Raw genomic sequence first — 27714 nt, 5'->3', positions numbered from 1 at the left:
TACCGTTATGTTGGGTGATGTTTCCTTCCGCTTTGGTGAAGGGTCGTCGTCCATTAATATTGATGAGCTGTTGAGTTACTAAGACCACATCTATAGTTACTTTTGTGATAGACTATTTTACAGTAAGACGATTCTAAACAAAAAAATTCACATTATCATAATAAATTTGAATTGTTAACTATTTAATCATATATAAAGCGTACCGTTTCATATGCCTAGAGTAAAATAAACGACCTCAAGACATTTCTCATGGTACGTTTACTAATGTTAGTTGTGATATTTTTGTGCTTTCAAAAATGAAGAAAATTGCGAGACATGTACTTATCCTTTCTCATGTAGTTCTTAAGACTTAATATGGCATATTTTTAGAGCGGAGCAAAACCTAATTAACAATAAGTGTTGAGGTTAGATTTATTATTATTATTATTATTATTATTATTATTATGATTATTATTATTATTACTATCTAGAATAATAATTCAACCTTTTCATGATTTTTCTACAATAATCTCACCTATTGATTAACCATGAATAATCACAACTTATAGCGGTATTTTTCTAGAGTAAACCGGGTGACCGAATAACTTGCTATAGCAAGTTTTTTTTTTTAAAAATGATAAATTAAAATCAAATGTCGAAAAAAATATAACAAAAAATAATTTTAAAACAATTGTGATTTTTTAATTACTTAGAATTTTTCATGTAAATTTTTAATATTTTTCTCGAATTTTAAATTAATTTTCAGTTTATTTTGTTGGTGAATTACTTACTATAGCAGGTCATCGGGTCACCCAAGTTTACTTTAGGCAAATACCCTCTAAAGTTGGAATTATTCATGGCTAATCAATAGATGGGGTTATTGTAGAAAAATTTTTAAAAGGTTGGATTATTCTAGGTAATTATTTCTATTTATTATTATTATTATTATTATTATTATTATTATTATTATTATTATTATTTATTTTTCCAAATATACGACCAAAAATTGTGTAAAAAATAAAAAATGAAGCAAGTAAACTAAAGTAAACTAATAAGTGAGATCCCTTTGTTTTGGGAGCCTCTGTATATAGTCGGGCATCTTGCGGATGCTTCAGAACCAACGATGCATAATTCACTGCTCAACGATGCTTTAGAACCCATATTTGATTTTTTATGCTATTTAATATGTTATTTGATTACTTATATATTGAACTATATACGTCTAAAAATTATAAAAACATAATATTATGAAAGCATGCGATTAGATGAATCAAAGAAGGTCTCACTTGACTATTTCATTTTACACATTAGCCGCAATATATAAAATAAGCTTAAATGATGAATAGTGTTAAAAATCAAAAACCGTATCTAGCGGGTATTTCCCAGAGGAGGAAGTATAATTTAACTTTATTATTGGTTTTGCTAAATAATGTTATTATTAGCTAGGTTCAAGGATAATAGCTTTTTAATTAATTTAGTTGTTGATGCACCACATTTTATTTTTTATTTGTATGTATTTTTATTTTTATTTATATTAATTTATGATAATGATCTTGTATGGTAATAAGATTTAGGCTTGCGGGATCAGCTTCATTCAATCTTTTTCGTTTTAGAAATCTCTTTTTTAGAGGATCTTTCTTAAGTTGAGGGATTTTTTAACCGCATTTTCCTTTATAAGTATATCAGTTGCCATCTTCCATTCTTCGTATCCTCCCCAAACCCTAATTATAGTTTATATGAACGACATATATTGGGTACAATGATAATGAATATGATGATCTTGCTCTGTGTTTATTGTATCTATTAGGGTGTGGTTTGTTTTACCTTTGTTTTTTTTGTTCTTCTTTATGGAAGTAAGGTGATTAAGCTTTCATTTCATTTTTATATACCAATTAGTTTTTACAATATTTACATTAATTTTCATAGATTTGTCACATTTAATTACGATTTTGTTCATGTATGTCGAAAGGGGTTTAGCCCCCCGAAATTTTATTTTGTCATCATATAAATACAAAATATTACCAAAAAAATGTGTCTTAATGGGTTTTTTTTTTTTTTTTTTTTAACGTATTAATATTAAACTAAAGGTCAAAAATTCAATCTTAACCTAATATTTTTTAGTTGAATAATAACCTTTACCCCTTGAACTTAATGTGTAACTTCCGCCACTAGCATTCATCATTCCAATTATTAAGTTTATCATATTAGTTGGCTACATTTAAACTAAGAGTAGTTGGCTACATTTATATGATTCCTTTGTCGTTTAGTAAGATTTTTATAAAAAGGCTGCCACGTTTTTTATGCTCCTCTTCTCATTCAATTGTTTACAAGAGATTACATAACATATTATTGTCTTTTCTCTCTTTAAATTTTTATCATAAAACTCAAAATTATTATATATTAGATTTTATGGTACAAATTTAAAAGAACAAATAAATTATTATAATTGATTTTTAAGTAGAATAATTATATTGTATGAGAAGATATAATAATTTTTTTGATTTATTTTATAAAAAAAAAAGTAATGGAACCATTTATAAATGAAAAAGAGATTGAGTAAAAAGACATTAAAAAAAAAGTCTCACAATTTTGAAGAGAAAAAGGAAGAACATTATTTTTATTCATTGAGTTTGCACACTCAAACATAGAGAAAATAACAAATGAAAAATTGAGGAAGATAATATAATAAGAAAATTAAGAAGTAGAAAATCCTAAGCAAAGGAATGAAAGAAGTACAGTTGAATTGAGTACGGTGATTTGAGCATTTATAAGTAACAAGCTAGACATAATGTTTACTATTTATAATGAAAAATTACTTTACAACGTTTACTATTTGACTGTTTATGATTATATTTTCCCACTCTAATAACTTTATTCTTAGCAAAATTTATTTCTTTAATCTTAAAAAATGAGAAAAAGTGTTAGATGGTAAAGAAAATTTATGAAAAATAATACTCCCTCCTATTCAGGTGAGATGTCCCATTTGACTTTTCACGGATTTTAAGAAAAGTCAAAATGGGACCCTAAGAGAGGAGAGAGAGTAGTATTATGGGTTTTTAATTGTAAAGATTAAGGAATTAATGATTCCCACCAAATTAAAAGCTGATTTTTTTTGGCACCAAAAGTTTGAAATTTTTTTGCGCCACAATTACATCGATAATTTAATTAAGTCCTAAATTACATAATTAAGTCCTAAATTGCGCCACAATTACGTTTACAATAATTTTTGCAAATTACATAAGTTTGTCAAGAGTACTAAAAATTAAAAACATCAATTACGGTATCTCCGAGAGCCTTCTCAATTCTTCAACAGCTTCGGTGTAGTTGCAGTCGTTACTGATCATGTGAGTGCGAATTTTTTTGCGATCATTGACTTCAGATTTTCCAAATTACCCAAAAAATGCATTAATAATTTCTTAAATAGCCTCCAATTTATAAACAACCAATTCATGAAAATATCATCACAGTACCCACATAATTTTGAAACCCAAAATGAAAATGTCCAAAAAGAAGGAATTGAATACATATTCAGAAACTGCCGCCAACAATTCATGAAAATTCCCAAAGCACACAGCCAAAATTTGAGAAAACAGAAAGTGTGGCGCCAAAAATGAAATTTGCAACAAGAAGATAAAATCAATCATAACTTTACAAAACATAAAGCATAAATAGACAATGACAAAGCTCATTTATTACACAATCAACTAAAACAATGGCTCCTACAAAACAATTAACTACACAACAAAGAGAGAGCATAATGCAGAAGCTACTGTCTGCATTAAATAAGAAGGGCAAACCAGCGCTAGGCACAATCAACGCACTTGCGATTGAGTTTGAGGTTTGTAGGAAAACAATTACACGATTGTGGAATGATGTCAAGAAGCAGATGACAACCAATACCACAATCATTAACCTCAACAGCAAGAGATGGGGGAAAGAAGCAGCAAACAAAATAAAGTTTGATGAAGAAAAATTTAAGGCAATCAAATATGAACTCAAGGGTACACAGCATTCAGTAGCAAAGCAAATGGAAGTGTCACAATCAACGGTGTGTAGGTGGAAGAGGAACAAAGTAATAAGAAGGCACACAAACGCAATCAAACCAGCTTTGAATGAAAACAACAAGTTACACAGGTTAAGCTTTGCATTATCTAAATGTGAATACAATGAACAAAATGATCAATTCAAGTTTAAGCCATTTACTAACGTTGTTCACATAGATGAAAAACATTTCTATCTAACCCGAGAGACACAAAGTTATTATCTAGCTCCGGGTGAAGTAGAACCACATAGAGAATGTCAATCAAAAAGGTTCATACCAAAAATAATGTTTATGTGTGCTGTAACAAAGCCTATATTTACAACTGAAGGTGATGTTTTTTTTGATGGAAAGATAGGCATTTGGCCATTTATTACACAGGAGCCAGCAAAAAGAAGCTCAAAGAACAGGAAAAGGGGGGAGATGGAAACTAAGCCAATACAGTCAATCACAAAAGAGCACATTAGAGAAATGCTTATCAATAATGTGCTGCCAACCATTAGGGCAAAATGGCCTGCTGAATTATCCAAGCGTATTTACATTCAACAAGACAATGCCAAACCTCATATAGCACACAATGACAGAGGGTTTTTAGAAGAGGCAATGAAAGATGGATTTAATATACAATTAGTCCAACAACCTCCAAATTCCCCTGACATGAACGTGCTAGATTTAGGTTTTTTTAGATCAATTCAAGCTTTGCAATATCAAAAATCAGCTTACAATGTTAAAGAGTTGCTTAAGGCTGTGAATAATGCATTTCAAAATCTGAGTCCACAATGTTTAAGGTTTGTATTCATAACTTTACAAGCTTGTATGATAGAGGTCATGAAAAAACAGGGGGGGTTTGACTATCACATTCCTCACATGAACAAAACAAAGGCAGCAAGGGAAGGGACTTTACCAGATTACCTCACTATTGACAAACAATTGGTTGTGGATTCACTTCAATATTTATTCACAAAGCTAAGTAATGAAAAAATGAATCAGCTTGTGGAAGTCATTGGGTATGCAGGGGGATATGAAGAAGGGGATTTGAATGTAGAAATGTCAGTAGTAACCAACAACCAAAGTCATCAAATGTCAACAGTTGCAACAGCAACCTTCGTGTAAGCAAAAGAACAGCAACCAACAACAATTTTTGGGACACAGAAGAAAGCAACAACAGCACAGAAGCAACAACAGCACTGAAGCACAGAATCAAACACAAGCATAACCAGCACAGCTTCATTAATCAAATGTAAATTCCTTTTCAATTTGGACATATTTTTGGGAACTTTAACATGGGATGTTTCAGAAGCAAACAACAAACATTGTATGTTGTTTTCAATGAAACATTTTTATTCAAATATACATTAGTGAAAAAAATTGGTTGTTTTAGAACTCTCAGGTAAATTTCTTTTTTTTTTTGAAATCATTGAGTATAAAATCGAACATCTTTGTGCAGTAAACGTTGCAAAACAATCCAAACCCCCTTTGTTCGATTTTTTGGTGGCTAAAACTGCTCTCACTTTGAGATCACAGAGCAATGAAATTAAATGCATAAAAAACGTTTAACTTAAAAATCATCATCAGTCAAAATGAACATGCACCAACACAAACAGAAACTCACTTGAGAAAGGACCAAGCTTATCAAGCCAATCTTCTTCTTCACAATCAGTATTCGAAAAAACAGCATCAATGGAAGAATATTCACGATCAGGATACATATCAGGCTCAGGTGTGTAAATGGGTTCACCTTCAGAGTCAAGTTCTCTTCCCCACTTAGGATCAGTCTCAACAGAAGTTGAGTCATCATTGTAATCATAAGACTCTTCCTCAAACGATTTCAGTCCAGATCTAGGGTTTCCATCATCGAACCCCTTAAAGTCTATCTTAGAAGGCGATTTGTAAGGAGATTTGGGGATTCTCAGAAGTAAAGAAGTATGCGACTTAGGGTTTTTCATGGGTGAGTCGATTTTCGAGTTAGGATTCTTCAGGGGGGATTTTAATGGCGAACTGGAGTTTGCCATGATTTAGGGTTTTCACAGAAGAACAAGAAACACGATAAGGAAGAAGGTGAAGCTTTCAATGGAAGATTAAGAGAAACGACAGAATATCAAATGGGGAATGGGTAGGGTTTTCAGAGAAGAACAAGAAGCACGCTAAGGAAGAAGGTGAAGGTTTCAATGGAGGAGTAAGAGAAACGGCAGAATATAAAATGGGGAATGGGTAGGGTTTTAGGATTATAAAGGGAGGAGGTGTAAATGGGTGGGATTAATTAAGATTTAATTATGTTGATTAATTATAAGGGAGGGAAAATTAGTAAGGGTAATAAAGGGTATAATTGAAAATAGGATAAAGTACTAAGGGTATTATAGTCAAAAATCCATGCCAAAAATAGAAATGGGACATTTAAGCTGACTTGACCATAAAAGGAAATGGGACAGTTCAGCTGAATAGGAGGGAGTATTAATCAAACGGTGAGAGTTTCATCAACATAAGAATAACGATATAATCATAGGCAAGTCTTCATGGGGGCCAGGGGAGGCCTCACCCCCTTGTCGAAATTGTGATCCTTTGTATTTTGCTATTACCCCTACTAATATTATATGTAGTTTAAAGTGCAAAAAATATAAAAAAAATACTACAACTCGATAGTTGGAGAAACACATTTGAAACTTAAGGTTAAGGGATCAAAGGTGCCTTATCTAAAATATTATTTTTTATAGACTAATAAATTTATATTATGATGTCATTACTCTTCATTTTTCAAAATTTCTCATTCATTCATTTTAGGTAGTGTGTTTTTATTTTTGCTATCTATATTTTCGTATTTTTTTTTTAGAGATTTACTAGCTCGACAAATACATAGAGTCAAAAACACTTAGTTTTTTTCATAAGGGATAATTATAGGGAAGCTTCAACTCTATTTGTTAAAATTATTGTTGCTATGATTTAAGTTCATTTCAGTCTACATGATTTCACAATTTTCATAGTTCAACTAGTTTTTATATAATAAATAATTTGTTAGTAGATCGACAAGTTGTCCCCCTAATTTAACATCCTGACTTCGCCCCTGTATATAATGAATTTCATGAAAATTAACGCTAAGATTATATCTTATTATCATATTTTGTAACTGGGAATCAAATAAGTTATTATTAGTATTTTAAAAAAAGCAAAAATAAAATAGCTGGTCTTCAGAGAGAATGTCTCTTTGAGAGATGTCTCTCAGGCTCAATCTATTAAAGTTTAATACTTATTTTTTGTATCCTTAAGACCTTAATGCCTACTTATATCATTCTTAATACCTACTTACATCATCCTTAATGTCTACTTACCGTATCCTTAATGTGTACTTACAATATTCTTAAACAGTGGAGACTTCGAGGGTGTGCGAGGTGATCGATTGTACAGGACCTCTCTTTCTCCCGTATATGAAAAAGTTTATTGAAAATTAAATGTTAAATTTATCAATAAATAAATATATGTATTATAAATAAGGCGCAAAATAAAAGTTTTGCACAAGGTTCCCAAAATTTTCAAGACGACTCTGTTCTTAAATGACTACTTACGGTATCTTTAATGTCTACTTACATCATCCTTAATGCCTCTTACATCATTTTTAATGTGTACTTACAATATCCTTAATGCTCACCGAGTAATCGTATAGTACTTATAATATCTTAAATGCCTACTTCCAACATCTTTAATATTATGTCCACCAATTAACTAAATCTAAATTTTTCTTTATAAGCCGACTCAATTAAAAATAATCTTTCAAAAAGAATCGTCTCACATTTTATTTGTGAAAACAAAATACCAATGCGATTTCAAGGAAAATAGCGTTCCTCTCCCTGACTCCCTATATAAGAAGGAAGGAACATGAGTACTTCCACAGATCAATACTTTTTGGAGTATTAAAAAAATGAACAAAGCATTACTATTGTTAGATATGGAAGGCTACATCAGAATCTTATTCACTATTCTATTCTCGGTTATGTTGGTAAGCATCTATTCTTAATTTTTTTTTTCTTTTTATCTAATTTTATAAAAGTTTGCAGTATTGTGCCAATTTTAAGGACATAACTACAAAAAATCTTGAACCAATTATAAACCAGCTCACTTGTTAAAGCATCCACTTGGAACAACAACATTGTGAATAGACATATGGAATGGATCAGATAAGAACATGTCACGGCTCAAACTTGGATATGAGTTGCATTGAATCGGGCTTTATTTTGAATAAATAGACTTAGATGGACCGGTTAGGCTTGTCTGTTTGGTCCGCAACCAACTTGACCCGATCTTTTATGTGGATGTTTGCTGAGTGACTTTTACGTTGAAGTTTTAGTAGGCTTTTGGCTTTGAGCAAATCTAATATGATACCATCTCACCATGAGACAAATCCATATAATTAGCTCATTTCGCAAATTAAGCACTTTAAATTGTAAGTGATCACTTTAAGTTATAAGTGATCATTCTAAGGGATTGTTCGGTCATGTAGTTTTGTGATTGGTAACAAATTCAGTTACTTGAAATCATTAATTACTGTTTTTTTAAAGAATAATGTAATTGTTACCCTTACTTGGGGCTTGTGATAAAATATAAGTAACAATTATTTTCAAGTTTTAAAATAAATTACATCTAAAATCTGTTTTTCTTTATGAGCAAAAATTCATCTTTTCATTATTGTTGAATCCGTTTGACTTAAAATTTACGATGAAATTGTAGAAAATTTGGTGCAAAATAAGACCAACTTGAATCTTACTACTATTATTAGTAGTTCCTTTTTTTAAATTACCTTCGAATTATTGTAGAAAATTTAGAAAATTTGGAGCGAAATTTCAATTCATGGAAAGATGACATAGCTTATCAAGAGCTCTAGTTTAATTTTAGAAGTTATTTTTTAAAATTAGCTTCAAATAGTAACAAGAAAACATAATTTAAGTAGAAATTTTACTAAGTTATTTCATACATTATTGTATATTCATCACTGTGTGCACTATTAAAGGGACATGTTCACGGAGTTTAGGTGTTTGATTTGATGCTCAAAAGGTGTTTGATTAAAGTTGCAAAATAACAAATGATTTGAGGCATAATTTCTGCAATTTTTGTTTTTTTTTTAAAAAATTATCTCTTACAAAATTGCTAAAATGAAGAATTTCCTATCTATACTGAACAATCATTACTTATTGTTACCGTATATATCCTTTCTTATCTATTTCCATTTTATTTCATTCTACTCTTTATACCAAAAACTCCCGGTAAAAAATAATCAATTTAAATAAATTGTAAGTGATCACTTTAAAGTTGTAAGTGATCATTTTAATCATCTAAAAAAAGTGATCACTTTAAGGTTATGAGTGATCATTCTAAAACAATAAGCATACATTGCGCCAGCCTAGTAGAATTTTGGTCTCACCATGAAACTGTCTCATTTGATAATTTCTGTTTGGCATTTGCCTTTATAATTGGTTGAAGAAACAAAAAACTAATTTGGTAAATGGATTTTAGTAAGCTGAAATGCTGTCTTTTAAGTAAAATAAATAGCTGATTTAGTTGTCTTTTTCATAACTTTTTGCTTGCTAGCTTACTTTTTTTCTAATGAATTAATTGTCAATATCCAGTACTTAATAGTTAGCTTATCCAACAACTAGTTTAAGACAACGAAAAAATAAACACTTCTAATTATTCAAACAAATTAACTAAAAAGTCAAAAATAAACAACTGACAAAAACTATTTTAATTTTTCACGGATTTTAAAGAGAGTCAAAAGTGAGATCCTAAGGATAGGAAAGAGAGTGGTATTATCAGTTTTTAATGTAAGAGAGGAAAATTAGTATCGGTAATGGAGAATATAATTTAAAATAGGATAAAGCTATTAAGGGCATAAAAGTCAAAAACCCATACCAAAAATAAAAATAAGACAATTAAGATGACTTGACCATAAAAGGAAATGAGACATATAAGCTGAATAGGAGGGAGTATTATAAATCAGTGATATTGTTTCATAATAATAATAATAATAATAATAATAATAATAATAATAATAATAATTATTATTATTATTATTATTATTATTATTATTATTATTATTATTATTATTATTATTATTATTATTATTATTATTATTATTATTATTATTATTATTATTATTCGACGACCTACCAACCTCTTGTAAAAGTTTCTTTTTATTATATTAAGTGTAGTTTCTTAAACAAAATAATAATAATAATAATAATAATAATAATAATAATAACAATAATAATAATAATTATAAGGGAAATTATCAATGGTACCCCTGAGTTTTGACACTTTATCAATGGTGTCCTTAAGTTTTTTTTATTATCAATGGTACCCTCGTACTATTGAGCATTTTACAACAGTAACCTTTTTAAACTTTTACAACCGTATTATCAAAAACGGTTAACTTTTTTTCTTTTTCTTTTATTTTTCAACTCTAAATATAAAAGAAAGTTAACGGTTTTGAACGATTTTGAAAGGAAAAATTAAAAAAAGGTTACGATTATAAAACGTTCCATAATACAAGGGTAATATTAATAATAAAAAAAATTCAAGGGTACCATTAATAAAGTGTCAAAATTCATAAATACCATTAATAATTTTTCTAATAATAATAATAATAACAAAAAAAGATGATTTAAGCTCGTTTTTAGGTCGCTCCATTATGTAAACCCATGGCCGCTTGCTGGTTTAGTTGAAGCTAACTAACGTCATTGTCTATTTTCCTAGCTATTTCCTCTATCTAATTTCTCTATCTCAGCACAATTGTTTTATATTTCCTCCTATTTATTATAATTATAGTCCTTTTTTATGATACGAGTTAGTTGTCACTTTAAATTTGTACAGCTTATTAGAGTGTGATAATGAACATTGAACAGCTTGCAAGCCAAATTGATGGAAGAAAAGACCTTAAAGCGTATTGGGATAGCATGATGGACGGACAGGACATGCCTCAAGCTATTAAAAATTATATTAACGAGAAGTCTTATGAAGGCCATCAGAAGGGAGACTACCATAGTTACACAATTAATCCAAAGCAATCTCCCTCACGTGGTGCAATTAGTAAAGAATTCAACAACGAGTTTGATCCAAAGCCTAACAGGTTGAAGTACAGTACTTATACTGTGAATGGAGAGCAGTCTCCATCCATTGGTGCAATTAGGAAAGATTTCAACAACGAGTTTGATGCAAAACCTAACAGGCTGAAGTACGGTACTTATACTATCAATGGAGAGCAGTCTCCGTCCATTGGTGCAATCAGGAAAGATTTCAACAACGAATTTGATCCAAAACCTAATAGGTTGAAGTACGGTACTTATACTATCAATGGAGAGCAATCTTTGTTCATTAATGCAATCAGTAAAGAGCTCAACAAGGACTTTGATCCAAAGCCTAACAGGCTGAAGTACGGTACTTATACTATGAAAGGAGAGCAGTCTCCATCCATTGGTGCAATCAGGAAAGATTTCAACGACGAGTTTGATCCAAAACCTAACAGACTGAAGTACGGTACTTATACTATGAATGGAGAGCAATCTCCGTCCATTGGTGCAGTCAGAAAAGATTTCAACAACGAGTTTGATCCAAAACCTAACAGGTTGAAGTACGGTACTTATACTATCAATGGAGAGCAATCTCCGTTCATTGATGCAATCAGTAAAGAGCTCAACAAGGACTTTGATCCAAAGCCTAACAGGCTGAAGTACGGTACTTATACTATGAATGGAGAGCAGTCTCCGTCCATTGGCGCAATCAGGAAAGATTTCAACAACGAGTTTGATCCAAAACCTAACAGGTTGAAGTATGGTACTTATACTATCAATGGAGAGCAATCTCTGTTCATTGATGCAATCAGTAAAGAGCTCAACAAGGACTTTGATCCAAAGCCTAACAGGCTGAAGTACGGTACTTATACTATGAATGGAGAGCAGTCTCCGTCCATTGGCGCAATCAGGAAAGATTTCAACAACGAGTTTGATCCAAAACCTAACAGGTTGAAGTATGGTACTTATACTATCAATGGAGAGCAATCTCTGTTCATTGATGCAATCAGTAAAGAGCTCAACAAGGACTTTGATCCAAAGCCTAATAGGCTGAAGTACAGTACTTATACTATGAACGGAGAGCAGTCTCCGTCCATTGGTGCAATTAGGAAAGATTTCAACAACGAGTTTGATCCAAAACCTAACAGACTGAAGTACGGTACTTATACTATGAATGGAGAGCAATCTCCGTCCATTGGTGCAATCAGGAAAGATTTCAACAACGAGTTTGATCCAAAACCTAACAGGTTGAAGTACGGTACTTATACTTTCAATGGAGAGCAATCTCCGTCCGTTGGTGCAATCAGGAAAGATTTCAACAACGAGTTTGATTCAAAACCTAGCCCGTTTCTGTACGATTCTTATGCTATGAATGGAGAGCAGTCTCCGTCCATTGCTGCAATCTAGTAAAGATTTCAACCATGACTTTTATAATCTGAATCAATAAGATCTCAAAAAATGATTATTTTCAACTGCTTAAGTATGTAATGATTAGGTATTATGACATTATTATCTATAATTGAGGTAATTTCAGGTATAATGGATATGTTATTTTCCTTGTGTTTGCTTACTTCCAAGTTGCATAGAGGGTCATCCTCACCTATTCCTTCTTTGTAATCCTATTGTCCTATGTGATTATAATCCGAATAAAATAAATGTTTGTGTGTATTGTAGTATATATATATAGGTTTATTTATTTTGTTTCTCTTTTCAACTTTATTTAATGTTCTAATATAAATATATAGAATATTGCTAAATCTATAGGAGATCTTCATGGTCCATTTGATAATCAAAATTAAGCAGTGAAAATGATGATTAAAAGTTAGTATTACTCCTATGTTGGAAGGAAAATGTCTTGACATGTTTGATGACAATGCTTGTTTTTCATGGTTCATTTCATTTTCTTCAAAAAAATTATTCTAATGCATTACTATTTAAAATATAGTATTAGAGGTATGTAATAAAAAATTAGGAAGAAAAATGTTTATTAATGATCAAATTGTAATAATCATTGGATTGTGTATATATAATACTGTTTATAAAAATTTACATTACAAATCATTTTTATTACCATCATTTAATACACAAAAAATCAAAATATTATTAGTTATTGTTACTGCTATTTCCCGGGCCAAACTATGAAGGATTTTTTCGATTCAATAATTTTTTAGATGTTAGTCGCTAAAATAGCTTAGCTTTTCTACGAGTTTCGGTATATTTTTTTTCAATCTAAAATCAAAATGGCAGATGACCAACAACAAAGAAAATTTATGTATTTTAATTTTTGGTACATTAACATATCATTGAATATTATAGTTTTTTTTTAAATGGATAGAGTATTATATTCAGTTTTATAATCTTGTAAAAGTTAAAAGTAATTCTAACGTTATAGTTGGTTTTTGGTATCAAATGATTGTAATAAGAATGATTTGTAGTGTAAAGTTCGATGAAATACATCATGTCATTTAATGGTATGAAATTTTGATCATAATTTACAATTTTTCATACATTATACCATGTCTTTAAATGAGAATATACATTAGAATAAATTTTGTAAAAAAAATAATATCTTACCAACAAACTCATCAAATTTTGCCAATAAAATAATGTCTCATTAGTAGTATTGATGACTTTAAACAAGAAATTTTAATCAATGTCTTATTTTCACTAGTGGAACACAAATGTCTCATTTACTTTAGTTTCCTCATTTATAAGAAAATTAATCAATATGTACGTTTGTAGTAGAAAATTAATTTACTTTATATTAATCAATATGTACGTTTAATTACTTTACATAATCACCAACTTTACATGTTATAATCGTGTACAATTATAAGTAAAGTAAGCTTTTTAAAATCTATTGGGTCGCTTTCATCTATCTCATAAGAGTTGTGTAAGATTACAAAAACTTGGACGAGATGGTCTTATAATAATCCGTCAATTTGGGTCAGCCCAAGTCGCTTGTGTAACAGCATCACACACTTTTCCTTGTTTTTTTCGTTTTCTAGGCATTTATCAATTTTGTCTTTAAAGGTATTAATATTGACCTTAAAAGTATCAATTTCAATGTAAAGTAAAACTTAAACAGATCAATTAAAATAAAAAAATTTCAATTTGGACCTATAAGTGATCAATTTTGACGTTAAACTTATCGATTTCTACCTAAATATGGTTATGTTTTCACAATCTCATAACGAAGTTTAATAAAATATATTATTCTATCATTCTATGGATGAATTTCAAACAACAAATGAATGGTCAATAAAACTATCAATAACAGTGTTAAAACATTGCACAATACAAGTACTCTAATTGAATGCATACATGATGGATTTAATACAACATAAGAGTACTTGTACTCTTTAATCATCGATTAATAATAGTAATATTACTCTTTCCTCAACAGTTTATGTTCATAATGAATTTGGAAATAAAGTTGTATGTGTTATGTTTGCTTATCCTGGATGTGAAGATGGAGGAAGTTTTGATGGCAATTGATTCAATGAATGCTCTTGGAAATGACCAAGAGTTCAATGTTTCTTTGTTATAAAAAATTTCAATTTTGATCTAAGAATGATCGATTTAAACTTTAAAATAATTAATTATGATCAGTTATAACTTATAAAATATTCAATCTTAACATTAAATGTATTAATTATGACCTTAAATAGATCAAGTACTGAGCGCATACTGAAAAAACATATAATTAGGCTGATTAGAATATCCATTTCATATTGAGACGGTCTCGTCCAAGACCAGCTTGTATAAGATTTGCTAATAGGAGATCAGGAAGGTGGGCCGTATCGTATGTTTGCATTTGTTGTGGCGAGATGTTCATAGTGGAAATAGGCCATTGAAAATTCGCTGAAGCGGGTGGAATTGGGAAAGAATGAAAAAAATAGCTTTAATTACTAAAAAATTCTAAAATAAGTGTTAGAACAAAATAATTTCTATAATAAGTGTTTTTCATCTGAATCTAGATAAGGCACTGCTTATTATTAATAGCCGACGATTACTAAACTAAGTCATTATTGTAAATTTTAAAAGTATTAACATAAATAGATGATCAGGTAGTCAGCCATCTAATACTAACTCTCATAGATCAAAGTAATCATCACTTCATACTTTTTTCTTTTATTTTTGATTAAATTTTATGATAAATTATTATTTTTAGTGTCTATTTATAGAAGCAAAAATTACAAAATTTTATTATAATTTTTAAAAATTATTATTATTAATTGATTTATAAATAAATTTAATAGTTTTAAAAGCATGTGGGACCCACGAATCACGATAGCTTGATCATTAATAAACACTAATTCTTTATTGAAATCGTCTCATCATAAGACAATTTTAATTGGGTTAGTCCAATCTATTTAAAAAATTGCATTCTATATGAGTGTGAATTCAGATTTTATTCCTTTTCAATGCGTTTTACTATTAGATTGCTTTTATGGGCCCGTCTCATGGTGAGACGGTATCATATTAATAAAAAAATCATGGGATGTTTTTTTGTTAAAAAAAATCCTCTAATGGATTTTTTCAACCCCTGTTTGAGTTGGCCTAATTGAACAACAAAACTTAATATATTAAAGGAGGAATTTGGTATCTCGTCTTTTGCATAGAGGCGCACGTATAGTTTCTTTTTCTATCGAACAATTTCTTAGACTAATTGAAATTTTTTAACCAGAGAGATAGAGACTGTCTTTAAGCCCAACTCACTACATATCTTTCATTAATTATTAAAAAACTGAAAAATAATAATGTTGATTTAAGTTTTGTGAGTTTACAAAAAAAATGTTTCAACTTTCCAAGTACAACAGAAGTAATTCTCCTTGAAAAAAGCGTTGCATTTAATGTTATATTCATCCATTTTCTTTTCTCTTCTGCCATTGTGTCTAACACCAAATCTTCTGGCATTTATATGGTTATTTTGCTAATCGTCTCTAAATTTTGCAATATTTTTGAGAAGGAAGAAGAAAGACTTGTATTTGGTTCTTGATTTTTTTGAAATTAAACTCCCAATTGTTTTGTATTTTTCGAAATTAAGTCTGATGTAAATAGGCGTTAAGTGTGTTGTAAGTTAACATTAAGTCTGAAATAAGTTGGCATTAAATCTGAAGTAAGTAGGCAATAAGTGATTTGTAAGTTGATTCAACAAGTTATGGTCTGAAAATGGAGAAAGTTTGAGAAAAACAAATCTGTCAAAAATACCCTAAAAAACGAAAAAAGTTAAATCAAGAAATAAATGAATCAAACTTGTTTACCTACAAGTTATGGTCTGAAAATAGAGAAAGATTGAGAAAAATAAATCTGTCAGAAATAGCCTAAAAAACAAAAAAAAATTAAATCAACAAATAAATGAATCAAACTTGTTTACCTATGATCAAAGAAAAATAAAAAAGATGAAAAAATTAATCATACTTGTTGATTCAACAAGTAATACCCAGAAAAATGGAGAAAGTTTGAGAATAGAAAGCTTAGCAAGGGAAAGAATGAGAAGAAAGAAGGTGAAGAAGTTAGTAAAGGAAAAACAAAAACTGATATAAATATTGCACGGTTAATAGGGGAGTTTAATTTTTAGAACTCACAATTTCAGCTTTTTTATTAAACCAGACTCTGAATTTTTTTTAGAAAAAAATAAATGGGCCAGCCTATAAAAAATGGTCTCTTTAAGAGACCGTTTTTTATGAGAATTTGTGATTTTTTTAATACTAAAAAGGTAAATAGTTGCCCTTGTTATTTAACGAGTTGAAAAGGCGAGAAATTCTTTATCCATACACAAAGTTAGTTTTTCTAAATAGGCTAAGAAACCACGAGAATCAAACTGTGATCTTGACTAAAAAATTAATATATGCTTCAACTCATAAGAATCAATTCTCTACACAAAGATATTGTGATCATATTATGATTATTTTTTTAAACTTTAAAATTTATGATTAAAAAAGTTTAAAAACCATGTATCTAGCAACTTGGCTTCGCCCACGCAAATTAGAACTCAAAATACAAAAAATGAGTAGAAATTTAGTCGATCTAGATCAATAAATGATGATGTAGAATTGAAAAAATTAACAAAATTTCAAAAATCGTATAAAAGTTCAAGCTGAGATCACAATCGAATGTAATTAAGTTTTTTTTTAGTTATTTCAAGTCGAGTTAATTTCATGATATAAGTAAAAAAATTTCATATTACAATCCATCCGAATTTTGTGTCAATATCAAATCTGATAAAATTTTAATTGGTCTAATTAATTTCACTAAACAAATAATTTATGGGTTAAAATTGTTGTAATAAATTGTAGAAAAAAATATCAATAGCCAAATTTACTATATCAACTTTATACTTGTATATGACATTCATTTGGTTCAACTATGCAAAATTATTTATCCTACGGATATTTCATGATATACCACTGAGTTTCTTCGAAATTCACCATATACCACACAAAATGTTTTAATTCACCATATACCATTGAGTTTTTGTCCGCTAGCACAGAATATCATTAATAGCAACTGCCGTTATTGTGCCGTTTGTGGTAAATTATTAATTCACCATATACCATTAATTTTATTTTTTTTGCGTCAAATACCATTTTTTGCGTCAAATCTGACGATAGCTAATTTGTACACGTAGCTAAAGTAATATTTTCTCCTATTCACTCTAAAGGTGTGTTTGGTATGTTGTTTTTATCTACAAGGTATCGAAATGGTAATACTTTACCATTACTTTTTGTTTGGTAAGGATTTACTGTATTCGTTTACGTTAGTTGGTGGTAACACTTCCCCTTACTTTGTTACTATACATCCATCAGCTATAATAAATTCCAGAGAACCAAATCAAATCACTAGTCCTACCATCACCTTTCCTTTACCATCATCTTTGTTTGGATATATATTGTGTATATTTAGTTTGTAATCAGCTATCTTCCGTAATCTTCTATCTTTGGTAATGTTCTATCTTTGGTAACTAGGTGTTTTAGTGTTTTAGGTAAGTAGATCTTTTGGGGCTCAAAGGCTTTTCATATATATATTTTCCAATACAAAAGCAAGACAGACACTACGGGTTTTTCTCTTCCAAACCCTTTCTCATTCTTATCTTGTCATGGTATCATGAGCCTCTCTAAATTAGAGACAATTTTTTTTAATTTCTGTTAATCAAAGACGTGTTCTTTGATATATTTTTTTTTTCTGGTATTTAGTTTCGTTGTGCAACGTGCTGCCTGGGTATCCTCTGCTGCTTCATTGTTCTTCTCTGCTGTTTTTTTTTTCAACATGTCCGGTGAAGGTGAAGGTACGCGTGACAAGCCGCCCCTCCTCCTCCTCCGCCGTCATCTCGGTATGAGCCCTTCACACCGTATTATTTGCATCCCTCTGTTGATACGCGTACCGTTAATTGTCCTGTTTTATTGAAAGGCAATAATTATGATGAATGGTTGCGTTCGATTCCTAATAGTTTGCGTGCTAAAAATAAATTAAGGTTCATTGATGGCTCTATTAAAGAACCTGCTCTTACTTCTTCTGATTATGATCAATGGGGGATTGTTAATTCCATGTTAGTTGCTTGGATATATAATACTTTGGATGTGTCCATTCGTAAAACTGTATCTTTACCTGATCATGCTAAAGTATTGTGGGATGATCAACGTGATAGATACTCCCTTCGTAGTGGTCCTCGCATTCATGAATTGAAAGATTTGATTCGTGATTGCAAACAGCGTTGTCGTAGTGTGTCAGAATATTATGGTGAAATGCGTACCCTGTGGGAAGAGTTATCTAGTGCTGTTAAGAAACCTTCTTGTACTTGTTCCGCTGCACATGACTATGTTGAACTTTTAGAGAATGAAAAGTTACATCAATTCTTGTTAGGTCTTGACCCTAAAAAATATCGTGATGTTGTTCAATCATTGTTATTGATGGATCCCTTAACTTCGGTTTCTTATGCACATGGTAAAGTACTTTCTGCTGAACGCCACCAAACTGTGAGTGATGTTCATGAGACTCGCTCCGACACTGTTGGTTTTGCTGTTGATGGTATCTCTTCTAATCGTGATGCTTATAGTGATCCTCGTATGTGCACCCACTGTGGGCGTAAGGGTCATGAAAAGGAGAAATGTTTTGAGATTATTAGTTATCCAGAGTGGGCTGGTACAGGTGGCCGTGGTGGCCGTGGGAGTAGGCGGACTACAGGTCTTGGTAATGGCCGAGCTAGCAGTGGCCGTGGTCGTGGTCGTGATAATAACTTTGCAGGTTCAGTTGATACCACACGCCGGCAGCCTTCTTCCGGCGCACATTCTGATGTGGATCGCTCTAGTCTGCCTTCTCTTACCGACTCTCAATTTCAGCAACTTCTTGCCGCATTAGCTTCTTCCAAAACATCGACCTCTACTTCGAAGTTACATGGTAAGGCTATTCTTAATCAATGGGTTATTGATACAGGTGCCTCCAATCATATGTCTGGTAACCTTAATTTATTTTGTCAAATTTATGATATTGCTTTGGAGCCCGTTGGTCTTCCTAATGGTAAACATACTACTGCTACTAAGGAGGGTCGTGTGAAAATTAATGCTGATTTGTTTCTAGATAATGTACTTTATGTGCCTGCTCTTACCTGTAATTTAATGTCAGTATCTCAATTTCTTGAAAAACAGAAATATTTGATCTCTTTTACTAATAAGCTATGTATCATTCAGGACCCGAGTACGAGGAACTTGATTGGAGCGGGGGAGCAACATAATGGGGTCTATTTCTTTATTCCTGTTCGTCACCTCCAAGCTAATAAATGCAGTGTTAAGGATACAACAATGTTATGGCATCATCGTCTGGGTCATCACTCCATGAAAGTGGTCCGTTCTTTACCTGGAATACCCAGTAGTGTGTTGAATAAATCTTGTAATGACCATTGTCAAGTGTGTTTTTTGGCCAAACAACCTCGTAGTTCTTTTCCTTCTAGTATCAATAAAGCTACTGAATCTTTTGAATTAATTCATTGTGATATTTGGGGATCTTATAATGTTGCTTCTAGTTGTGGTGCTCATTATTTTCTTGCCATTGTTGATAATTATTCACGTTGTACATGGGTTTATTTGATGCTTGGCAAATATGAGGTTGGTCAATTGATTAAGGATTTTGTAGCTATGGTCAAAACTCAATTTCATAAGCAAGTAAAAGTGTTACGCAGCGATAATGGACAGGAATTTTTGTGTTTAAAGGATTTTTATGCTCAACATGGTATGTTGCATCAAACTTCTTGTGTTGATACTCCTCGATAAAATGGTAGAGTTGAGCGTAAACATAAGCATGTTCTTAATGTAGCCCGTGCCTTGCGTTTTCAAGCTAATCTGTCCATTGATTTTTGGGGAGAATGTGTGTTAACTGCTTGTCATCTTATCAATAGAACTTCCACTCCCGTTTTACATGGCAAATCTCCATATGAAGTTCTTTATGGTTCTCCTCCAAATTTGTCCTCTTTAAAAGTCTTTGGTTGTTTGTGTTATGTTGCTTATCGGCCTCGAGTTAAAGACAAATTTGGTCCCTGTTCTAGGCGTTGTATGTTTGTTGGTATCCATTTGGACAAAAAGGATGGCGTATGTATGATTTGGATACTCATGAGTATTTCATGAGTCGGGATGTGCATTTTGTGGAGCATGTTTTTCCTTATACTGCTGTTCCTGTTGGTATGCATCCTCCTTCCAGCTCTCTTGATGCGTTTTTGTTGCCCACACAACCCAGTGTGTATGATGACGAGGTGGTTAATGTGGGGTGTGCTCCTGCTGATAGTGCCATGGCTGAAGTGCAGTATAGTGCTGATGGTGGTTCTGCTGTGGCTGTGCAGACCACGTCTGCTGTTGCTGTTGTCGACGGTGTGGAGCAGTCTGGAGCAGAAGCTGGTTCGGGGCAGGAGTGTGCAGATTTCAGGGGCAGTTGCGATGGTAACGGTGTGCTTGAACATACTACAGGTGATGCTCTTGGTCGTGGCCAACGAGTGAAAATTCCTTCTTCTCGTCTTCGTGGTTTTGTGACTCATGCTATGATTCGTGAAATAGACCCCTCTCAATCCAATGTTGCTTCTCCTGTTTCACAGAGTTCCTCAGGTAAACAGTTTAACATAGCTTGTTATGTAAATTATGATAAATTCTCTGTGAGGCATAAACATTTTTTGGCAGCTATTAACAAGGTGAAAGAGCCTCGCTCGTTCAAAGAGGCTATTAAAGATGTTGGATGGTGTACAACTATGAAAGAAGAGGTAGATGCTCTGGAACGTAATGGTACTTGGACTCTGGAGGACTTGCCTCCGGGCAAGAAGGCCATTGGCAGTGGTTGGGTGTATCGCGTTAAATATCGCTCAAATGGTGCTGTTGAGCGGTTGAAAGCACGTCTTGTGGTTTATGGCAATCGCCAAGTAGCAGGTATTGATTATAATGAAACATTTGCTCCTGTAGCTAAAATGGGTACTGTACGTTTATTTCTTGTTGTTGCTGTTGCACGTAACTGGGATGTGCATCAAATGGATGTTTGTAATGCTTTTCTTCATGGAGATTTGGATGAGGAGGTTTATATGCATCTACCTCCAGGTTATACTGGTCCTGCGCCTGGAAAGGTGTGTCGGTTGCGTAAATCTTTGTATGGGTTACGTCAAGCTCCTCGTCAATGGTTTACAAAGCTTTCTGATGCTCTCCGCAAATTTGGGTTTATTCAATCATATGCTGATTATTCATTGTTTTGTTACCAACAAAATGATATTGCTCTTCATGTTCTTGTTTATCTGGATGACCTCATTATTGCTGGTTCTTGTTCTGCTATTATTGACCGATTCAAGACATATTTGAGTACTTGCTTTAATATGAAAGATCTTGGTGTATTGAATATTTTCTTGGTATAGAGGTTGCTCGTGGTCCTAATGGTTTGTTTCTTTCTCAACGCAAGTATGCCTTCAATGTTCTTACTGAAGCAGGTATGTTGGGTTGTAAACCTATTGATACTCTTAGGGAGCAAAATCATCGTCTTGCGCATGTGGAAGGACATCCATTCGAACATCCTGATCAATATAGAAGATTGGTAGGCCGTTTGGTGTATTTATCTGTTACTCGTCCTGAATTGAGTTACTATGTGCATATTTTGGCTCAGTTTCTGAGTGATCCCCAGGTTGCTCATTGGGATGCTGCTCTACGCGTGTTGCGTTATATTAAAGGTTATCCTGGTCAGGGTATCTTGTTGAGTAAAAGTGCTTTGCAGTTGAATGCTTTTTGTGATAGTGATTGGGCAGCGTGTCCATTGACTCGTCGATCTTTGACTGGATATATTGTTTTGCTTGGTATGTCTCCTGTGTCTTAGAAGACTAAGAAGCAACCTACTGTCTCCCGATCCTCTTCGGAAGCTGAGTATCGTGCTATGGCTGTTACAACATGTGAATTAAAGTGGTTAAAATCACTATTGCGGTCTCTTGGTGTGCTGCACTCAGTGCCCATGAAATTATTTTGTGATAGTCAATCAACCCTTCACATTGCTAAAAATCCTGTTTTTCATGAACGTACTAAGCATATAGAGGTTGATTGTCATCTTGTTCGTGCTGCGTTAAAAGCCAACACAATTTCCACTTCTTATGTTCCTACTGGTCATCAATTGGCTGATATTTTGACAAAAGCTCTTGGTCGTCAGTCGTTCAGTTTTTTGTGTCGCAAGTTGGGCATATGTGACTTACATGCGCCAACTTGAGGGGGAGTGTTTGGATATATATATATATATATATATATATATATATATATATATATATATATATATATATATATATATATATATATATATATTGTGTATATTTAGTTTGTAATCAGCTATCTTCTGTAATCTTCTATCTTTGGTAATGTTCTATCTTTGGTAACTAGGTGTTTTAGTGTTTTAGGTAAGTAGATCTTTTGGGGCTCAAAGGCTTTTCATATATATTTTCCAATACAAAAGCAAGACAGACACTACGGGTTTTTCTCTTCCAAACCCTTTCTCATTCTTATCTTGTCAATCTTCAACATTACTAATTACTGGTGAAGGAGAAAAAAGAAAAAAAAAAAAAAAAAGCAAACCAGCCTCAAATTCAAACGCAAGTAGGCCAATATGAAAGATAATTCCGCCATTGTTGATTGAGTTTTGATCTTTACAGTACAAAAGGGGAAAAAAATAGTGTGGTGGAATTGAGCTTGGGAGTCTGACATTGTTGATTAACTTTGTTGTAAAAAGGGTAAAAGAAAGAGAATATGATAGAATTTCACCATTGTTAACTGAGCTTTGTGCTTAGTTAAACTTTGAGAAAAAATTATCAAGATTGAAAAAAAGAACATGAGAGAGATTCCATCACATAATTATCTGAAAAATAAGTAGAAAAACAAGCAAATTACAAAATTTATATACAATTAGACCTAAAAATATTAAATTTAGCAATTATAAAGTGGGCTTTGGAATGTCTATGGTTAACATTCGAACTGCAACTTGCAGTGGCAGTGGCGGACCCAGCTAGGGGCAAGGGGGGGCAGTGGACCCCCCAATCTGAAAAAAATAAATGAGATTTTAAAAAAAAATATATATATTTTTTGCGACCACTTAGCGACCATTTGGCGACCAAAATTCCCGTCGCTAATCACCTTTAAAAAAAAAATAAAAAAATAAAATGCTGCTGCTGGGAACGGGAATCCATTTAAAAAACAAAGCAAACCCTAAACGCTCCTGTGTTCGACATTCGACAGAGACAAAACCTTCCTTCTCCAAATCTCCACCGCCAGTCCGCCACAGCCCACAAACGGCCGGCCAAGTTCCATACTTCCTCAGTTCCTCTTCGTCGCTCACAGACATTCGACATTCGTCGCTCAATTCCATACATCTGACTGTTCTTCCTCTTCTTCGCTACGCCTACTGCTACTCGCTTCCTCTTCCTCTTCTCTTCAATTCCATACTTCGACTATGAACTAATGAATTTCACAACACAGGGATAGTAAGAATGACAGCTTTTAATGACGTCTTTGAGAAGCATGTTCCTTCAATCTAGCCAACATCAAAAAATTCTGATTCATCCTTCTATAAATCATCTAAAAGGTCAGTCCTTTGATCTCTTAAATATAGTTTTCAATTTATTCTGATAAAGTTTCTAGGTTTTTGCAAATTAGAGTTTGATCTTCCCTTCTTTGTTAGTTTTTTTTTTATTTTTTTTTTTCATTATCAATTCACTAACTTTAACCCATAATTTTTCAATATACTTGAATAATTTTTTTGAGTTCTTCGATGTCATTCTAATTGAGACAATTGTAGCTTTACTAATTGTTTTTGGTTGAGAAGTTTTTTACTAGGTGGGTTGATTTGTTTGAGAACGGAATGCAAAGAGAGATATTATTGATTTTTGGCCATTAAGTTTTTGCTAACAGTTGGGGGAAAAAGTTTGTTGCAGGTAGGTCTAGAGGAATTGCCGGAATTATTGTCAGATATTCACTTGATACAATAAGAATCTGACAAAAAAATTCAAATACGGGTGGTTCTGCAATGAGTATTTTATGTCGAGTTATAGCAACGAAAAGGGGTAGGAATCGGGTTCTCGAGTGGTGAAACACCAGTTTCAATAAGTGAGAGGCCAGAGTCTGTGGTGTTCTATGCCTCAAGGTGGTAATGATCTCAAGCGCATTCGCTTTAGGTATAATTTCTACTTGTATTTTCTTTTCTTGGTTTTGGATTTTTTTGTTATTTTTGTGCTTTTTGTTTTATTTTGATCAGCATTTGTTTGGTTATTTTATGGTTGTTAGCTAAACTATTCGGTAGAGTCCATTTATTGGCTAATACTATGTGCTAAACTGTACTTTTCTCTAATATACAAGTTCATGGGATTTAACCTGTTACTTTGTAGTTGGACAAGTCATCAGAAATCCAGTGGTTCTGGATCACGCAAATACAAATTTCAACTATTAAGATGTCATTTCATTTGTGGAATATTGAATTGATGGATTTTAGAGTCTAATTTGTAAATATGTAAAGGGTAATTACTTGCTAGATGTAAAATCAGTGACTCTTCAAGATAAAATGATTATGATTATATCAATTGAAGGTTGATGAATCTTGGTGTATCATTTGAGAGGTGCGACTTTTGTTGATGCTTAACTTTTGGGTTTTGATATTGCTATATTCATGAGGTTAACGATGGTTGAAATCTATGGTTGTTTAGTGGCCCTACAACCCTGATTGCTAGCTTGACTTATTTTGTGACTTTTTGGTGCTCTCTCCTATTTGTATTTGTTCATTCTTTCACTTCCCTTTGCTCTCTTTCTATGACTTTTTGGTTACTGATATAATGAAGACTTTGAATAAACTTGCTCATTCATACATTATATCAAGTAACATTTGGTGTATCTATTTACTTGATATTACTTGATATAATACAGAGACTGCAAGCACCTTGGTTTGATCCTCATGTTAATCCCTAAATCCTAGCTTCTTGTATATCTTTTATTGCTCATTTAGTTAAAGTCTTGTGTAGAAGTAATTATAGAACTGCAATTGATTTTTTCAGTTTTTATATGTATGTTCCCATTTTACGCACTGAAACTGTTTTATAAAATACTTTAGTGAATCAACTTGCTCCATTATACATTCTACTAAGTAACAGTAGATATTGTTAATATTGTTCTATTATGTTTTCTATTTTTCTTTAAAAAAAAATTATTCGGACGACGATCAGATTATTCGAACGACGTGACGTTCGGATTTTGCCCCCCCAAATTGAAATTCCTGGGTCCGCCACTGTGCAGTGGTAGAATGTGAAGGATAGATATGGAACCTATGATTCCCTTTCGGAAAGTGTGCCAATCAAGCTTTAACACATTAATGGTTACAATTAAAAATCAATTCATTCCTCCCATTAACTAATACCATTCCATTTCTATTGTTGAGCACATACCAAACACCTCTTCCTAAGTGTTTTATTTTCTTATTTAGTCAAGTTATCAATTCTACTTTGGATAAGTTAATTTTATTAATTTACCCTATTAAACTTTACTTTTTTCACTCTGTTACATCTAACCCCACTTTTTCCCTATTAAAATATAAAACACTATACTTTTTCTTTCATATATGGTCCCATCTGACCACCTAAAAAATAGTAAAAAATTAAATGAGACACATTGGTTGAATAGGCTTGTAGGACTAATTTTTTATGTTATTCTTTATTTAAGCATAGTCAATTTAGAGAAAGTCTTAGTAAATAACAGTTATTTGTGAGGTTAACAAATCACTCTTATGTGGGAGAATTTAATTGGGTGAGACTTTTGTTGTTTTAATTTATCTTTCTTTATTTTATTTATTTTAATATTATTATTTTTGTCTTTTTATAGTAATTTACAAATCAGTGATTAATTAAGAATTTTTAGTCAATTTAAACCATGGAAAGCAGTGAAAGAGAAAATTGTATGATGTCAAATGTGAAGTACAACTTGAAATTTGATAGTATAAGTTAGTTTATCAAAAAATAAACAAAATAGTATAAGTTTTAACTTTATTCTAAAAATAAGCGTGAAATTCTCAAACCTGAGATTTGGGGCTGTTCGCAGTTAGTAACCACGAACAGATCAAAAAAGACAAAAATAGTTGTTAGCAGTTACTAACTGCTAACAGCTATTTGACCTGTTTTGACCTGTTCGCAGTTAGTTAACTGCAAATAGCATGTTTCACAAAAACAGGTCAAATAGCTGTTCGCAGTTAGTAACTACGAACAACTATTTTGTCTTTTATGACCTGTTCGCAGTTACTAATTGCGAACAACCCCAGACTTTAGGTTTGAGAATTTCACGCTTACTTTTAGAATAAAGTTGAAACTTATACTATTTTATTCATTTTTTGATAAATTGTCTTATACATTTTAAATTTTCCAGAGTCTTCATGTACCAAATGCTTTCTATACCGTGGAGAAAAAGAAATGACAAACCATTATGGGCTCATGCGACAAGCCCACGATGGGTGATTGGCTTGTGTGTACAATTTCCCCTATGCGGAAAATTGACTATGCGCAAACTTGTGTTAACTTAATCAAAAATTAGAAGTCTATAGTCTAATTTTCTCTTTAATTTATATTATTTCAATTATTTAACTCATATATCTAATGCGTCTTTTAGAGAGACTGTTTCTCACAATAATTTGTGTAACTTAATAATGTTTTTTTCCATTATTATATGGTAGTAAAAATAGCCCACCAATAGTTTATAGGAGTATGTTATTATACATTTGACTAACTCACCAAAGTTGGAATATGTGTGAGCATTTCCTCAACACTCCCCCACACTTGTGGACAAGCGCACTGTTACCAGCATACTCGTGTGTACAATTCTATGTAAAAGGACAATAAGAGCGTAGTTTACCAATCTTATATGATAGTCAATATCTCACAAAATTAGTTATAAATTTTTTTTAACAAGAAAACATACTTTTTTTTCAAAATATCTAATAAGTTGATATTAGGCTCATATCACCATTTAATTTTGAATTAATTTAATTTACTTACTTTCCCTCATATTTTAACAATATAAGTTCAACACAAATTATTTTGGTAAGTTAATTTAACCTTGGTTGAGCAAGTATTATTATAAAATAATAGTAAATTCATACTGATTAATTGTTTTTTTATTTTTA

General features: G+C 31.9%; 2 protein-coding genes and 1 long non-coding RNA gene across 3 annotated transcripts; 2 read left to right on the top strand and 1 right to left on the bottom strand.

Moving 5' to 3' along the window:
• Positions 1-3234: 3234 nt before the first annotated feature.
• On the bottom strand, positions 3235-6174 carry LOC130828706 (uncharacterized). The gene is made up of 2 exons (XM_057694669.1): positions 5631-6174; positions 3235-3352 (listed from the first exon to the last, which is right to left on the bottom strand). The coding sequence occupies exons 1-2, from the start codon at positions 6028-6030 to the stop codon at positions 3255-3257; spliced, it is 498 nt and encodes a 165-aa protein (XP_057550652.1). The 5' UTR covers positions 6031-6174; the 3' UTR covers positions 3235-3254.
• Positions 6175-7851: 1677 nt separating this feature from the next.
• Positions 7852-12738, top strand: LOC130828702 (uncharacterized). The gene is made up of 2 exons (XM_057694665.1): positions 7852-8006; positions 10906-12738. The coding sequence occupies exons 1-2, from the start codon at positions 7929-7931 to the stop codon at positions 12475-12477; spliced, it is 1650 nt and encodes a 549-aa protein (XP_057550648.1). The 5' UTR covers positions 7852-7928; the 3' UTR covers positions 12478-12738.
• Positions 12739-23744: 11006 nt separating this feature from the next.
• Positions 23745-25150, top strand: LOC130828699 (uncharacterized). Its single transcript, XR_009047389.1, has 2 exons — positions 23745-24144; positions 24494-25150. It is a non-coding gene; the product is annotated as an uncharacterized LOC130828699 (long non-coding RNA).
• Positions 25151-27714: the final 2564 nt, after the last annotated feature.

The sequence above is a fragment of the Amaranthus tricolor genome, chromosome 1, assembly GCF_026212465.1.
Source record: "Amaranthus tricolor cultivar Red isolate AtriRed21 chromosome 1, ASM2621246v1, whole genome shotgun sequence".
Taxonomy (NCBI): Eukaryota; Viridiplantae; Streptophyta; class Magnoliopsida; order Caryophyllales; family Amaranthaceae; genus Amaranthus; species Amaranthus tricolor.
This window is presented reverse-complemented; position numbering and strand designations above follow the sequence as displayed.

Excerpts from the sequence above, each read along its gene's own strand:
- LOC130828706 (XM_057694669.1), bottom strand. The coding sequence starts at position 6,030 with ATGGCAAACTCCAGTTCGCCATTAAAATCCCCCCTGAAGAATCCTAAC. Across the intron at positions 3,353-5,630 it reads TAAGCTTGGTCCTTTCTCAA|TCAATGATCGCAAAAAAATT; the intron begins GTGAGTTTCTGT and ends GAAAATCTGAAG.
- LOC130828702 (XM_057694665.1), top strand. The coding sequence starts at position 7,929 with ATGAACAAAGCATTACTATTGTTAGATATGGAAGGCTACATCAGAATC. Across the intron at positions 8,007-10,905 it reads TTCTATTCTCGGTTATGTTG|CTTGCAAGCCAAATTGATGG; the intron begins GTAAGCATCTAT and ends AACATTGAACAG.